Genomic DNA, 16,234 nt, shown 5'->3' on the forward strand with positions numbered 1-16,234 from the left:
TAATTCAAACACATCATAACAAAAGATATTCAAAAAGTCTTCATACATCACAAAGTGACAATAATCAAGCCCCACTTCTGTCTTCTGACTTCTTCATTGTTCTACATTTGTGTGAAGAAGTCAAACTTTTAAACAACATTTTAAAAATTTTAAATAGGAAAGGGTGAAAGTTTTCAAAAATTATGAATTTATAAAATTTAACTTACTTTCAATACTAGGTATCATAGTATTGTTAGAATCATCAATCATCCGTTGCAGCATTATTTGATCCAACATCCTCATTTATGAGTAAATTCATAATATTTTCAGTCAAATCATCCAACCTCACTTCAGTATTTTCTACAAAAATAAAATATTAGTAAAACAGATAACTTTAAAATGAAAATAACAAAAAGAATCACCAACATTTCTGTCCAACTAACCAATCTCTACAACAAACCAACACCTCAACAACATCAGGCTTCATTACACTATGATATTGGTCAAGTATCCTACCACCGGTGCTAAAAGCTGATTCAGAAGCAACTGCAGAAATTAGAACACTCTATCTCTAGCTATTTGTGCGAGTTCAGGATACCTAAATTGGTAAGCTTTCCAAAACGCAAGAACATCACTTTTTTAAGATCTGTAAATTTTTGGTTCATCCAAATAAAGTTCTAATTGATTCATTTGAGCTCTATCATTGAATTTTTTTCTTTGAAATGTGTCAAATTCATACATCATAAATTAAATGTATTGGTAACGAAAAGTAAAAAATAGTGAGAGAAAGAAAAAATTATCATAAATACCTTCAAAACATCCATGCATCCACTGCCTGAATTTAAAGGACGAGAAGCATTATCATCAATGCCACTGTGAGAACTCATAGATGTGTTACTACTACTTGATTTGAACGCAAGGCCCATATATTCCTCAAACAAAGAAACTAATTTAGACTTCACCAAACTTAATTCGTTACTACCATGTCCGTATAACTTGTTGTAACAAAACTCAACAAACTGCATCTTGAACCTCAGATTAACTATCACAGAATGGACAACAAAATGTTATAATATTTCCAGTACTTGTCAAATTTCTGAAACATCCGATTGGCCATTGATCTCATAAAATCACCAGAGCTTTGTAAGGCTTGACTTAATGTCAATTGAACCGTAAAGACACGAGGAAAATAAAGGTTGGCAGTAGGATATTTCACCCCAGAAAACAAAGTCGTTGTCTCATAGAAAACCTCAAGAAATTTGCATATTTTTTCAGCTTGACACCACTTGTCAACCAATGGACAATGTGTGAAATTAGTATCAGTCAATTTCAAATTATTAAAAGCAATTCGATAATATATGGCACTAGAAAGCATCAAATACGTAGAATTCCATCTAATAGGAACATCTTGCCTAAGTGATTTATTAGGATCCAGTGAAATTTGGGTAACAGATTCTACAAACTTTTTCTTTCTCACTTGACTGCCTTTTACATACTTCACACATTCACGAATCTTATCAACAGAATGATCAATTATTTTCAAACTTTTTTGGACAATTAAATTGAGAATGTGTGCACAACGAACTTGCAAAAACTTGCCACCATTCATTAATAAAAAATTTAAACTAAGATGATCACTTAAAAGGCCAACAAACACATCATTTGCAGCGACATTGTCCAACGTAATTGTGAAAACCTTTCTCTGAATTCCCCAAGCATTGAATAAGCTATTGATTTTATCACACAATGCAATACCAGAGTGAGGTGGAGGCATGTAAGAGAAGTTGATAATCCTTTTTGCAAAACCCAATTAGAATCAATGAAATGCGTTGTCAAACATACATAGCCATCAGTGGCAATAGAAGTCCACAAATCGAAAGTGAAACAAATTTTTCCAGGGCATGAATGCATTTCTTAAGCTAGTCTATTGTATTCATTTTTATGCATCTTGAGAATATCAGTCCTTGCGGTGTTTCTAGTGAAATGATTGATTTGAGGTTCCAAATATGTAAAAATTAATCTAATTGCATCATATTCCACAAACTGAAATGGTAAATCATGTCTCACAATTGCTAATAATAGCAAATCTCTAAATATTTCTTGGCTGAACTTTTGTGACCTTATGGCAAGACTTTTATCACCTTGTTCTAACAAAGCCTGAGCAATATCACGAGTTCTCTGTCTAGGACACTATTTGAGAATATGGCGTTGGAGATTACCTGTCGCCATGCTACTGTCAGCTTTGTACGTAGTCCCACATGTTTTACATTTGCAACGCTTTTCTTTTCCTTCTACTTCTGGAAGCATCTCAAAATATTGCCACCATTGTGATTTTAAAGGTCTCTTTCGTTTAACACTTTCGGAGGCCCGACCTTGCAAGTTAGTACCTATTTCGTTATCAACATCTAAATCCAACACATGTACACCCTCCACACTATCCTCCTAGTGAACAAGACCAATAGGTTCTGAACTCATTCTATCAATTAAAAGGCATACCAATAGGATTAGCTACAAGCAAAAAATTTACAATTCCTTGAAAACAAGTAACAACCTGAGAAAAGTAAACAAGGCATTGTATAAAGATAAATGACATCATTTCAAAATTAAATAAACAACTGTATAATTGAATTTATTATTATTTACATGTCAAAGACTCAAAAGAAGTTTCACCTGGACGGTTGAATAGTATTAAACAACAAAAAACCATGCAAAACAATTTTAATGAAATGTACGTATTGGAATTTACACTTTAAGATTTTGAAAGTTTAATATATCTCATGATACAAAGCATTACAGAAATATGAGAAACACCTGGGTCCTCGAATATGTCTCATACCATACTGATTTACATGGTAAAGAATGATGGCCAAACAACAACCATCTTTGATAACCATACTCTAATTTAATACACTTAACCAAATTTATGTAAAGATTGATCGGTCCATTTAGTTTAAGTTTACTCCATATGTCAATTTTCATTGTTTTCTGTTGTTAAAAGCAGCATCTATGCTGATATTTGGGTCAAATGACCACAACATTGCACTCTCCAAAGCACTTTGCAGGAGACTACAAATCAGGCTTAAGTGAGAAAATCACATATATCAGGGGAGGTAGAGGTCAGAGGGAGGAAGCTCATGTCTGATAAATTTTCGTTACTGACAGCTCTTTTTCGATCCATATTGTTGTTTCAATACCATCTACGGAAACAATAAACCTCAAATTCACGTGCTTCAATTTTTAATATTTAGCATGTCCATTGTTAAACCAAGGAAACTCATTTTTAACAATTTTTGTATACAACATATTGTATCATATGAAGACAAGCTAAAATGCTGGTAACTTAGAGCAAAACTGAAGAACACAAGCTTTTAAAATTCAAATTCGAGGCATCGACTATACATAATACGTGCCCTCGACTATTTACAGAAATTCTACACTTTAGGATCAATATATATTTAGCTCATGATACAAATCATTACAAAAATATGGGAACAAAACAAATATATTAAAGAATATTCAAATTTCAAATTATATGTTCAATAAAATTCTTTCAGAGCGAACCCAAATGAAGATTAGTTTAATAAAACTCAGTTCGTTCACCTGGACGGCTGGATGAGAAACGGATTAGCGGAGAAGGGTTTCACTTGGATGCGTGAGTGAGAAGCGGAGAAAGATACGCTTGGACGAGATGAGAATTGAGAAATGAGAAGCCAACAAGGGTCATTAGAGAATTATTCGGTTGGGCTTTATTTTAGTTTAAAAAGTGAGAGAAACACTAGACAATAGTTGTGTAAATTGTCAAACCTTTTTTTAAAAAAAAACATGATGGGTCAGGTGGGTTCGGGTCACTAGGTGACTGATATTTTTTTCTGGTCAACACGGGTCAACCCAAATCACTTCGGGTCTGACCCTTTTCGACCCAGACCCGAAAATCATAAACCCAAACCCGATATTTTTTGTGTCGTCTCGTGTCGGGTTAACTTGTCGGGTTCATTTTTGACACCCCTACAACCAAGGGGAGATTTGGATTTGTACTGGATGAATGTCCTTGTTCAATCATCAGAATCGGTTGATCTTGATAAAATTGTTCATTTTGCACGTCAGACTGAATAAATGCATCTTCAATCTTTCTCTGATTCACCAACTCTCAAACAATTTCAGTTACTACTGTGTGCGCTTCAATCACCAAATTTGGTGATTTTTTTAACTAGTTCAGCAACAGCCACGTCTTCAACTTCTTCTGTTTGCATATCCTCTAACTGTTGTTTTGCAATAGAATGCACAACTTCATCAATAGTAGCAAGAGAAATTCCACTAATTAGAAGAGGAGAAGAACTCTGATGAGGCTGACTGGATGAAGATTCACTATCCTGAATTGTGCCTTCAGTCGCGTTGACATGGGTCACATTAGTTTTAGTGGCTTTCTCAGATTTTTCTTTGTTTTTAGTATCGACTGGTATGAACAACTGATGATCATTCTCCCAAACTTTGACTCTTACTTGCAGAGTGATTAGATACATGAACAGTTGATTAAGAACAACTATATCATCAAAAACAGTTGGGCTGGTTGGATCATAGTTGGCTCTGAGTTTTGCACAGATGACAATGAGCTTTTTAATTTGCAAGAGATCCATCAGATTGTCTCTGTGTTGAAGTGCTTCTGCAATTATCACATTTTTTTATTTGTTTTAGGACTACCTTTTCAAGAGAGATGAACTTATTCATAGTGGTCTTCTTCTTCAGCTTCTTGGCGAAAGTGCGTCTTGAACCCAACCCATTCATCAAAGAACTCAATCTTGTCATCAGCATACTCATTGATTTCATCCATTTGTAAATCGATTTGAGTCTGAACTGTAGATGTGGAATCAGGTTCAGAAGAATCATTCACAATTTTTTTTCCTTTCCCAGAAACTAGTTTCGTGGTAAAGCTGTAATCCAGTCCTAACTTGGTATACTCAACTGGTTCCTTAATCACAACTGGCAAGATATCACTCTTCTCCAACCCGAAGACATTGGAATAGTGTAAAACACGCATTTCGTTACCTTTCAACGTATAAATGACATGGGATTGTTTTATTCGAAAAAATCAAATTTCTCTTTAATAAGATATGCAGATGCAGACTATCTTTCAGATCTACATAAAGCCAAATCCTAAAAGGTTATGTTTTTACACGAGATGCCACTGTTATATCATGGAAGTCGACAAAGCAAACTTTAACTACATCATCAAATCTCTCGAAGATTATTGCAATACATGAAGCAAACAAATAATGTATATGGTTGAGGGCTATGACACAACATGTTCGAGAATCACGTGGACTACCAAAACCAAAAGAAAGCCCGACAACTATTTTCGAAGACAATGCTGTAGCAGCATTGCACAACTAAAGGAATTATATCTTAAAAGAGGTCGAACAAAACATATTTCGCCAAAGTTCTTCTATACACATGAACTTCAGAAGAAATGTGATATTGATATCCAACAAGTTCGTTCCATTGACATCAGCATTCAAGAAATTGGTGCACAAGATAAGGATGTGTCGATTAAAAGATCTTTGGTGATTCAAATCAGGGAGAGTATCAATTGTTGTATTCTTTTTCCTTCATTCATGTTTTTTCTCATTTGAGTTTTACTGGCAAGATTTTAACGATGAAGCATTGGATTCTCCATCTATCATATAAGGAGGAGTGTTAGATATAGATTATATTTAGGTGATTGATTTGATTGTAATATTCCTTTAATATGATAATTCCTCTACTCTATAAGTATAGGTGTGAAGTTGAAATAATAGATAATTGAACTCTAACATCTTTTATTCTTCTTTCTCTTCAATTTTCTTCACTTTTTTGTATAATTCTCTATTAAGTTTATAACAATTATGGATTTATGGTACCGATATTACTGTTTTTTTTTTTTGGACCTTCAAAAGAAAAAAAAGTTTCAAAATTGGAAATATTACTTAATTTTAATGCTAATTCAAAATTAGCGCACAATTACTATTATAAACTTTGATCATGATAAGTTCCAAATTATTAAATTCAAATAATTCAAGTAAATTATCATGTTTGTGCCTTTCAGGGTGATTGAGTTGGTGGAGTACTAGATAAATGTTTGACTAATAGTCAAGAGTTCGATTCCTCCTACCAACACTTTTTACGGGCCGACTTATGACACATGACTTGTTTAGTATGGTTTAACTGATTAGCGTGGTTTGCAGAATATTACATTAGCCAAGGGTTTCCCAGTGCGTACCAAAAAGTAACGACTGCGAGTTCTCACATCGTAAAAAAAATGTTTGCACAAATCGAAATCAGTATGTGTGTGACTTTTAATGATTTTGATATATGCTAACCATGGTATAACAACTCTTTTGGATTTGAAAACAAATTTGTTTGCTCTAAAGGATGTATAGCCCAAATATCTCAATCGATCGATTAAACTCATTCAATTATCGATTCTCAAGTCTATTTCAACTCACTCAACCTATGATATTGTGATTAATATCTAGTTTTTTCCCTTAAGATCCACTAGATACAAGATGATCATTAATTTCCAAAAGATCCTTTAGTCGTCGTTTGCATGCAATATGATCTTTTTGCGCGAACGAGGGTAGCAAATCTTGGAACATTGGCTCATAAAAAATGGCTATGAATGTGTTTCGAAGTGTTCAAATCGAGATAGCGAAATTTCTTTATCTATGCTAATTTCTTTAATATTAATATAAAGAACGTAAAAAAATAAAAAAAAAATAAAAGATGTTTGGAGGTGAGAACAATAGATATTGCACAGGCAAACATATTAATGATGAGGCATGTATTTTTGTTATGCTACTAATACTATGATATGAATTTACAGGTATTGATACTTCTAATGTATCATGCTTGGATAATATCTGTGATGAGGTATTGTCCAATTTTATTAGTTAAAGCCCAAATTGCTTACAAAGACCCGAACTCATTAGACACTCCTAAAAAAAGCTATAAATAGAAGAAGACTCTCACTTTTCGTTTGATAGGATAAGTGTTCAATTTTAGATTTTGGTGTTCAATTTTAGCTTACAAAGACAAAGTAAAAATAATATTTGTCAAAATGATCATATAATTTGCTTATTTTGTTTTATAGGATAAGTGTTCAATTTTAGATTTTGGTTTGTCATGTTTTGGTTTTTAGTCTTTTTCTATTGAGTGTTGATGTAGCGTCAGACATGTCAACATTTTCAGATATCACATCAACATTTTTATGTCACGTCGTCACTATTTTCGATGTCATGTCAACATCCAAGAAAAATAACTAATAATCAAAAAATAACATAACTTACAAAACCAAAACTCAAAAATGAATAGTTACAAAACTAAAACACAGAATGAGCCAACTTACATGACCATTTTGTCTATTTTCCCTATTGAAAACAACAACACAGGTATGCAATTCATGGACTAGTTAGTCTATCTTTCATCTAGCGTAATTCTCCTTACGTCTCAATACTATTAGATCGTGTGAACCTCCATATTTTAATAAAAATTGACATATTATGTCGATGATTTAAGTGATAAAATTTCACTATATCAAACCATGCATTCACCAAGTGCGCTAGTTATTACTATATCAAACACGAACCTACTAGATATACAATATTAATAGGTTAATTTATATGACTTAACAGATTTAATAATTACAAGAAACACATGGAAGTTTTGATAATTACCATATCACCATCTTTTTTAAAATAATAAATAATTATATTAACCATATTCTACAAATTAATTATGAATTTACCCATATTTCACAAAATATTAACAAGCTACAATAAGAAAATGACAATTATGTAAGGTTTGTATATAAAATTTGATCAATTTTTTTTAAATAAAATTAAAAATAGAATAAAGCGATTGTACATGCATGTGACAAAATCCAACTTCCACTGCTGCTGCGAAGCCTCCTTCTTTCTCCATTACAGAGCACACTAATTGGACGAACGATATCTCAGGACTCTCAATTTATGTGATAATTTCATGTTATGCCATCTACAGAGGCTCCCATCATGGCGTCTCATGATCCCATCCTCCGTCTGTCGCTTTATCTCAACCCAACAACACTTTGCTATTCAACACAGTTCAGTTTTCCAAGATTTCTATATGGACATATCGCAGCAGTACTGCGATGCCTTGAAAGCCTCCGCTTATCAGCAATCCACGTCTACGATCCAAAGAATCCACGCCAACCTCATTTCGTCTGGCCTCTACACTTCTACGTTTTTGCAGAATCATCTAATGAATACATATTCCAGCTGCGGGTTGAGTAATGAGGCTTTCAGGGTGCTCTTGGAGATTGAGTGTCCAAATGTGTTTAGTTGGAACACGATGATTAGTGGGTTTGCGGATTCAGGTTTGATGTCTGAGGCGGATAAGTTGTTTGCTGAAATGCCGGAAAGAGATACTGTGTCTTGGAACTCGATGATGTCGGGTTATTTTAAGAATGGGAGAGCTGAAGATGTGGTAAGAGTGTTTGTTATGATGTTTTGGGATTGTTATGGTGTTCCTGATTTATTTTCTTTTTCTTGCGTAATGAAGGCTGTTGCCACGCTAGGTTATCTGAAGATTGCTTTACAATTGCATGGTTTAGTTCAGAAATTTGAATATTTAGGAGATACTGATATCGGTTCTTCATTAGTTGATCTGTATATAAAGTGCGGTGCACTAAACTATGCTGAGAAAGTATTCTTAAGGATAACTAGACCTAGTTTGTTTTGCTGGAATAGCATGGTTTATGGGTATTCCAAATTGTATGGAGTTGATAGGGCTCTTAATTTATTTTATCAAATTCCTGAGCGTGATGTTGTTTCTTGGAACACGATGATTTCGATTCTATCTCAGCATGGGATAGTGGATCGGACACTCGATCTGTTTTCTGAGATGTTTCAAGAACGTTTTATACCAAACTCCATGACTTATGCTTCTATTATAAGTGTGTGCGCAAGCATTGGTGATTTGTCATGGGGTACTCATCTACATGCTCGAATTATTAGGATGACACCGTATCTTGATGAATATATGGGCAGTGGTTTGGTCAATTTGTATGCCAAATGTGGCTGTCTGGAGTATGCAAAGAGGGTTTTTAATATGTTGAAAGAGAAGAATGAGGTTGCGTGGACTTCTTTGATTTGGGGTGTTGCTCAATCTGGTTCCCATATGGAAGCTATGGAGGCATTCAAAAGAATGAGGGAGGTGTCTGTGCCATCAGATGAATATACTCTTGCTACTGTTCTTGGAGTTTGTTGTAGTTTGGAGGACAAATCCATGGGGGAACTACTACATGCATATGCCTTTCGAATTGGAGTAGATTCCTCTGTACCCGTGGGGAATGCAATCATCACAATGTATGACAAGTGTGGTAATGTTCAAGATGCAGATCATGCCTTTGATTTGATGCCGGTAAAAGATATAATATCATGGACAGCGATAATAACCGCACTTTCTCGAGTGGGAAATGTGAAAAAAGCGAGAGAATATTTTAACGAAATGCCCGTGCGGAATGTAATCACGTGGAACTCAATGTTAGCCACAAATATAAAAAATGGTTTTTGGGAAGACGGGCTCAAACTCTATGTTCAGATGTGTAGACTTGGGAGTAAACCAGATCATATTACTTTTTTAACTTCACTGACTGCATGCGCTTGTTTAGCTTTGTTGAAACTTGGAGAACAAATTATAACCACAGCTGAAAAATGTGGTTTGGCTTCACACATCTCTGTGGTGAATAGTATTGTCACTATGTATTCAAGGTGTGGAAGAATCGGAGATGCACAAAAAGTGTTTGATTCAATAGTCACAAAAAATACCATATCCTGGAATGCTATGATGTCTGGATATGCTCTGAGTGGTTATGGTAGAAAAGTGATTGAAGTTTTTGAATCGATGTTACAATTGGGATATAAACCAGACCACATAAGCTACTTGTCAGTTCTATCAGGCTGTAGCCATTCTGGACTTTTATCTGAGGGTCAACATTATTTTAGTTTGATGACTGAAAGCCATGGTATCTCCCCAACATCTGATCAATTCACCTGTATGGTAGATCTGTTTGGTCGGGCAGGTTTACTGGAGAAGGCTGAAAATTTGATAGATGAAATGCCACTGGAACCAAATGCCTCTGTTTGGGGAGCTCTTCTTGGTGCTTGCCGTATTCATGGAAACACAGAATTGGCAGAAGTGGCGATGTCCCATTTGATAAATTTGGGAGTGGCAAACTCTGGGAGCTATGCACTTATGTCCAACTTGTACTCTGATTCTGGAAAGTTAGAAGGTCTTTCAGATATGAGAAAATCAATGAGACAGAAACAAATAAGAAAAAACCCTGGCTGCAGTTGGATTGAGGTCAACAACAGGGTTCACGTGTTCACCGTAGATGATACTTGTCATCCACAAAGAAAGGAAATTTACGAAAAATTGGATAAGCTAATGGAAAAGATAGAGGATACTGGGAAATATGTCTATAGATTGGGTTTTTCTGGGCCAAAAAGTTGTCATAGTGAGAAACTTGCTGTGGCCTTTGGCTTGATGAGTTTGCCCTCTTGGATGACCGTGTATATCATGATCATTTCGTGATGAAGTTGATATCTGAAGCTACATCTAGAGAATTAGTCATTGGGGATGCACGTCGCTTTCATTACTTCAGAGATGGTTCTTGTTCTTGTGGGGATTACTGGTAGCTCGGGGTGTGAAGTACACTTTTAAGACCATCTTAGCAGTGTCTATCACTTTTTACTGGAGGAATTTTCAAATAGCCTATTAACCTAAGATTAACTCGATATGTGCATAGAAGAGCAAAAAAATTTATTGGATTCTAAATACAAATGGCAAGTCAAAAGCGAATTGTTATTCTTGTCAATGCAGAGATGCGAAACACAAATGTCTGAATTATACTTATTTTATCTCCCTCGATAATAGTACCACACCTTTTTTTCTCTCCGCAGTTCACCCTTCACTATTTTAATTTTCCCTCTAATTTTCTGTGTTTATTCATAACATTTTGTGTCTTTTCTTGACTTTAAAGACCTTTATAGTAGTTTTTTGCTATAGTCATCTAAATATATTTGGTTTCTGTATTCAATTGTTTTTTCCATGTCTTTTCCTTTTTGTTGATCATTGTTTCTTTCTCGTTTTTCTTTTTAAAATCTTTTAACTCGTATGGCAGTTGTCTTGGACTACCTTGAATTTTCTTGTTTAGCCAATAAGATGATGCTCGCTGCTTTCTATTTTCTTATTGAGTTTCATAAAACCTTGATCACATTAACCCGTGATACAACTACTGAACTATCAGCTATCCCACTAGAGTTCAAAAAGGTATTGAAGGTTCTTTTTCATGAGAAGAAAGGATGCTAACTTGTACATATCCTTCTAATTGACAAAAAATCATCTGTATTTCTCTTAATCACCATTACCTCCATTCATTCTATTGATTTTTCTTCAGGGAACTGAGTTCCAGCGTCCATATATAGCCCGGTTCTAGCCTCTTGTGCCTTTTATCAGTCTGCAACACATGTCATATTAATGCTAGGTTACGTATTGGCAGAAAAAAATAGCATAATAGTTATCTGTCATTTGCGTTACATACCATTCCATGAATGGCTGCTTTTCTACAATTGGCCTCCTCTGTAATTGGACCATGTTTGGCCAATAACTTAACTGGTGTGTAATTTAATTTGTGATCACTTTACCGATACTATTTGTTGATGCTTAACCTACATATTTACTCCATAATGTCTTGGGGTGTTGTGATTGATAAGTTTGAGAAGAGGAATTCATTTGTGAACCCTCAAAAGTGCTTAGTAGAAAATGCATACTCATAAATAACAGCAGCAAAACATAAATGGTCAAGCTTCTTAGCGTTCATATGATTGATGTATTTCATTTAATGTTTTATTCTCCATTATTCAATTGTCTGTTCCTTATGTATGTTTCTTGTTCTTCTATTTTTTCCCTCTTATTCATTTTCTTTTGATACGTATGATTTTCTTTTGTAACATTATTTCTTGTCACTGCATTCCAGCACATTCTGTGGTTCATACTGCTTAAACTGTGAATGATTTTTTTCGGGTTCCATTTTTATGAGAAACTCTCTCAGTGTTTGGTTTTATTTCGGGTAGTTTTGTAAATTTAGTTTGAGAAATTGTATTGGAAAACACGATGTATGTTTGATTTCGTTTTTTACAAGAGATTTTTTTTATATTTATATTTCCATTTTTAATGGTATATGAGATAGCTTAAAATTTGAATATGGTGCACTAAGTTACTATATAATATAATGATAAAGCATTTTGGAATGAAATGAAAAGTTGAACGAAGTGAAGTATTATGTGGTGTGACAATGAGATGAGAATATATTTTGAGGGAAATAAAACCAAACGTAGCAATTAAGTCCTGGAACTGTGGCCACCAATATTTACTTCACTGTAATATTTGTGTGCTTGTATAGAACATTAGTAGGTCATGATGGTATTGTTGCACCTTCATTTTAACTTGTATTCTTCCTGTTATACTCGAACTTTTGTTTATTCCAGCTTTAATCACTTTTACATGTATCAAGAGATATGGTAAATAGCAAAGGATGTCACTTGAACCGACCACAGTTTCGATTTTAGTCTTTCTAATTTGATTTCTATATGCCTGAAAACTTGATTGTTAGTTTGTTCAGGTTTACCTTTGGCCACTAATCATTCATTTATTTTTAGACCGTTATGCTCTTCATAGACACAGTAAGTAGCAATGTTATCCTATTATTTTATGTGTTAAATGTTTTATTGAGAGCTACTTGGTCCTGGGAGTTGCATAGCGTCCATTCTTCTTGTTTAACAAGTCAAATCAACATATAACTTAGCTTTCGCTGTTAAAAGTAAAACTATGATATTTATATCACCAAGTCGAACGATCCACCAAAAACTCCGTTGTACAATGACATTTATTGAAATTTCTAATGAAAATTTTGGTTGCAAACATGATAAAACACAGACTCTGTCCTCGTTTATATTCTGCTCAATGAAAAGAATCTACGTGCATCCACAAGTTAAATCACTTGAGGATCGATACAACTCTGACAATCACTTTACTTGGTGAATTTGACATTAGGGTTTCTTATTGGTTTGAGCCACATATCAGCCATCACACGTGACGAAATGCTCCACAGAAGATCTGGTCCCTTTGATGCAAATGATTTTGCCTTCTTTCCTGCCTTTCCCAAACCGTATGCTACAAACCACTGCAGTGAAGTAAGCCTTTGCTTCTCATTATCCCACATATTTTTGTTTCCTGATGTTCTCATTTTTATGCCTCCAACTTGCAAACTCGTCACTTTGTACTTGTTCTCCTCGTAACTGTAAGATGGTTTGCTGGATATACATGGTGCGTGAATCAGTGCTATCATAGGAGCTCCTACTGCCTCATACTGCCTCATTGGATCCCGTAGTTGGACTGCCACAGACATAGTTATGGTCGCTGCATCATCATCAGAACCTTTTGCATTTTTCTGTTCTATCCAGTCCTCAATGGGAATTGCAGAATCCAACAAGTGATTGAACACTTTGCCATCAGCTGCAGTGGTTTTCGCATCAAGCGGGGAGACATCAAAAGGAGCATCTTCTTCAGCAATATCTGCTTGAATTTTTAGACCTTCTACTGTCATGTTATCAATCTTCTGCATTGAAAAGGCCAAAATCTCATCGACCGTCAATGATTCTTCACTGACAGACCATATTCCAGTTGAAAATCTTTCTTTTCTGCCGCTATTCAATGCTGTTCTGATTGATTTGAGAGCAGCAATGCTTCGAGCAGCGCTTGAACTGGCACCTTCTTTGTCCCTTCCTTGTATAATTTGTGAAGCAATGCCTTCAAAAGCTATCTGCTCTGCTGTTTTACCTTTGAGCTCATCCAAAGGCATCAATGATAAGATCTCAGAGGTCAATTCTTCAAGACCAATTGCTGCCATCTTCTGAAATAACTCGAATCCACTGTTGTTTGATTGAAGAATCAGTGGCTTTGATATCTGCATTGCGAGTTTTGGTGCGTCTTTTCTTGCCACTGCTGTATCTAAAGGATTCATCGCTGCCAAGTAGCCTCCGTTCCTTGTTTGAACCACACATCCCAATCCCTTCCCAAGATCAGGTAGAAAAGCCTCAGAATCCATCTCTTCTGTATTTTCATACTTTTCGAGCTTCAGCAAACGGGTTTCATCACGCTTAACCTTCATATCATCATCTGCATCCTCGAGCATTTGAAGAAACTCTCTTGTTACTTTATCTTCATCTGCATTTAACACTTCTATCATGGTTTCTTCATCTGTTTTGATTGGTTTCTCTCCCCCCATCAGAGATTCAAGAGCCTTTATTTGCTGAGCAATCGAATCTAGTTCCGTCAACCGTGTGATGTGAGACTGATCCTGAACTTGCACTTCTTCCTTCACAGCCTCACTTGAGAATGATACTTTGTCCGAATTTTCTTCAGATTGCTCTTCTTCCTCTCTGTCTTTGTCTTGAATTTCTACTCCTTTATCCTCAACATCAAAGTCAATTAGGTCATTATCATCCATCTTCGTCTCTAGTACCTCGGGCTTTTTCACCGGAAGAGAAATTGAAGGCGGAGGTGGAGGCGGAGGAGCTGGTTCGTCGAGATTCAGTTCATCAATCCCTTTTAGATCTTCAGCCTCTCTAGTCTGTGATGGTGTCAATGCTTCAGCTCGACTCGACATTCTTGGACTCGGAATACTAAATGATGACTTCGACTGTTTCCGGGCGATAGAGGGTGAATATATTCTGCTTTTTCCGGTCTTCTGCCCCTGCCCCTCCGGCTGACCATATATCCCAAGACCTCCATCTTTCTCCATGATCTGGAATCCCAGTTTCAGAACGAGCGCACCTCCCTTAGCTTTACCAGACAGATTAAGAGTACTATCCCATTGCCGAACCCGAGCCCCTTCAAAGCTCTTCTCTACGGATTCCTGAACCATATTACCCAAATCCACTGTGCTTTTCCCGAAATCAAGCTCATCAGCATCAACAGCCACTACATAAATAAGAAATGGTCGTGGCTCGAATTTCATCGGTGTTCCGCTACCAGGGGTGAAGTAAACATGGCACCTCATGAATAGAGTCTCTTCAAAATCAGCAGCTCCCTGTGCCACCCTGGATGGCATGGTCTGCACGGCTCCCTCCTTGCTTTCCTTCTTTCTGACACAAACTGCCATTCGAAGACCATTCATGGAAGCTGGAAGGCCCTGAACAGCGACAACTTCGACAGAGAACAAGCAGCTAAGCTTCTGCATGCCAATGTGTGACAGGGCACGCATCGGCTTCCAATTCCAAATCCCTTTCTTTTCTGATGTTGCAGCTGGTTGGTCATCAGTCCACTTGCTCTTGCCTTCTTTTGGAGCTGACCTTTCGCTTTGTTTTGTCTGCTCGGTTTCTTCGTCGATCTTCTGCCTAGACCGCCATGGAGACAAGGACATGCGCCTTGTTCTCGGTTTCTGGTCGGTCTTCATCTCGTTTTTCTCAGCCCCGGTCAAATCAGTGGTGGGAATTGCAGTTCTTGGGATAGCAAGAGAGGCAGTTCTTCGGGCAGTATTTGAAGAATGTGATTGGTACATCGTCTCACTAAGTTCCTCGAGTTCTTGTAGGATTTGTGTGTTTGAATTTCTTCTTGCTGAGTAATCAGCTGCCATGATTCAGGATTTCGCTATACAAAGAACAAAGAACAAAGCGTCGAAGCGATACTGCAAGGAATTTCGGACTTGGAAAAAGAATTAAATTGGAGAATGATGATTGTAAATGGCTTCTTGAAGTCAGGAAACTTGCACAAGTAAGAGGAAACTGGTGGTGCTTTGTGAACCAAGAGTTGGGTTTTGGTTGTTTTTGTGAAGGATAGACAATAATGTTGATTTCTTAGAAGAAAAAAAAGACAAGATGATGATAAGTGAATGATAGGAAATCATGTAGTGACAGTTGGAATTTGATTTCGGTCATTAATTTGGGAACCCACAAAATAGAAGAAGACAACCAAATCACGAAAAGAGTTCGTTGATATGGTTTTATCTTATTTTGCTTAAGTTTTCATTATTAGCACAATTAAGAAATAATAAAACTGAAAACAAAAATAAGAACACTGGCAATTTTAACGTGGTTTGGTCCAATCGACTTACTTCTATGGAGTCACGTTCTGCTATCAAGCAAATCAACTAAATATTAATGTTTATAAAATACAAAGACTT

The 16,234-nt window shown here is 35.9% G+C and overlaps 2 protein-coding genes across 2 annotated transcripts; one reads left to right on the forward strand and one right to left on the reverse strand.

The window, feature by feature from the left end:
* Nucleotides 1–7,893: 7,893 nt before the first annotated feature.
* Nucleotides 7,894–13,245, forward strand: LOC140961246 (pentatricopeptide repeat-containing protein At2g13600-like). The gene is made up of 2 exons (XM_073419651.1): nucleotides 7,894–10,684; nucleotides 13,105–13,245. Exon 1 carries the CDS (start codon nucleotides 7,993–7,995, stop codon nucleotides 10,582–10,584), a length of 2,592 nt encoding a protein of 863 aa, XP_073275752.1. The 5' UTR covers nucleotides 7,894–7,992; the 3' UTR covers nucleotides 10,585–10,684; nucleotides 13,105–13,245.
* Nucleotides 12,866–16,000, reverse strand: LOC140961244 (protein PLASTID MOVEMENT IMPAIRED 1-like). The gene has a single exon (XM_073419650.1). The coding sequence runs from the start codon at nucleotides 15,686–15,688 to the stop codon at nucleotides 13,082–13,084; it is 2,607 nt and encodes an 868-aa protein (XP_073275751.1). The 5' UTR covers nucleotides 15,689–16,000; the 3' UTR covers nucleotides 12,866–13,081.
* Nucleotides 16,001–16,234: the final 234 nt, after the last annotated feature.

This window comes from Primulina huaijiensis, chromosome 16 (assembly GCF_012295235.1).
Source record: "Primulina huaijiensis isolate GDHJ02 chromosome 16, ASM1229523v2, whole genome shotgun sequence".
Taxonomy (NCBI): Eukaryota; Viridiplantae; Streptophyta; class Magnoliopsida; order Lamiales; family Gesneriaceae; genus Primulina; species Primulina huaijiensis.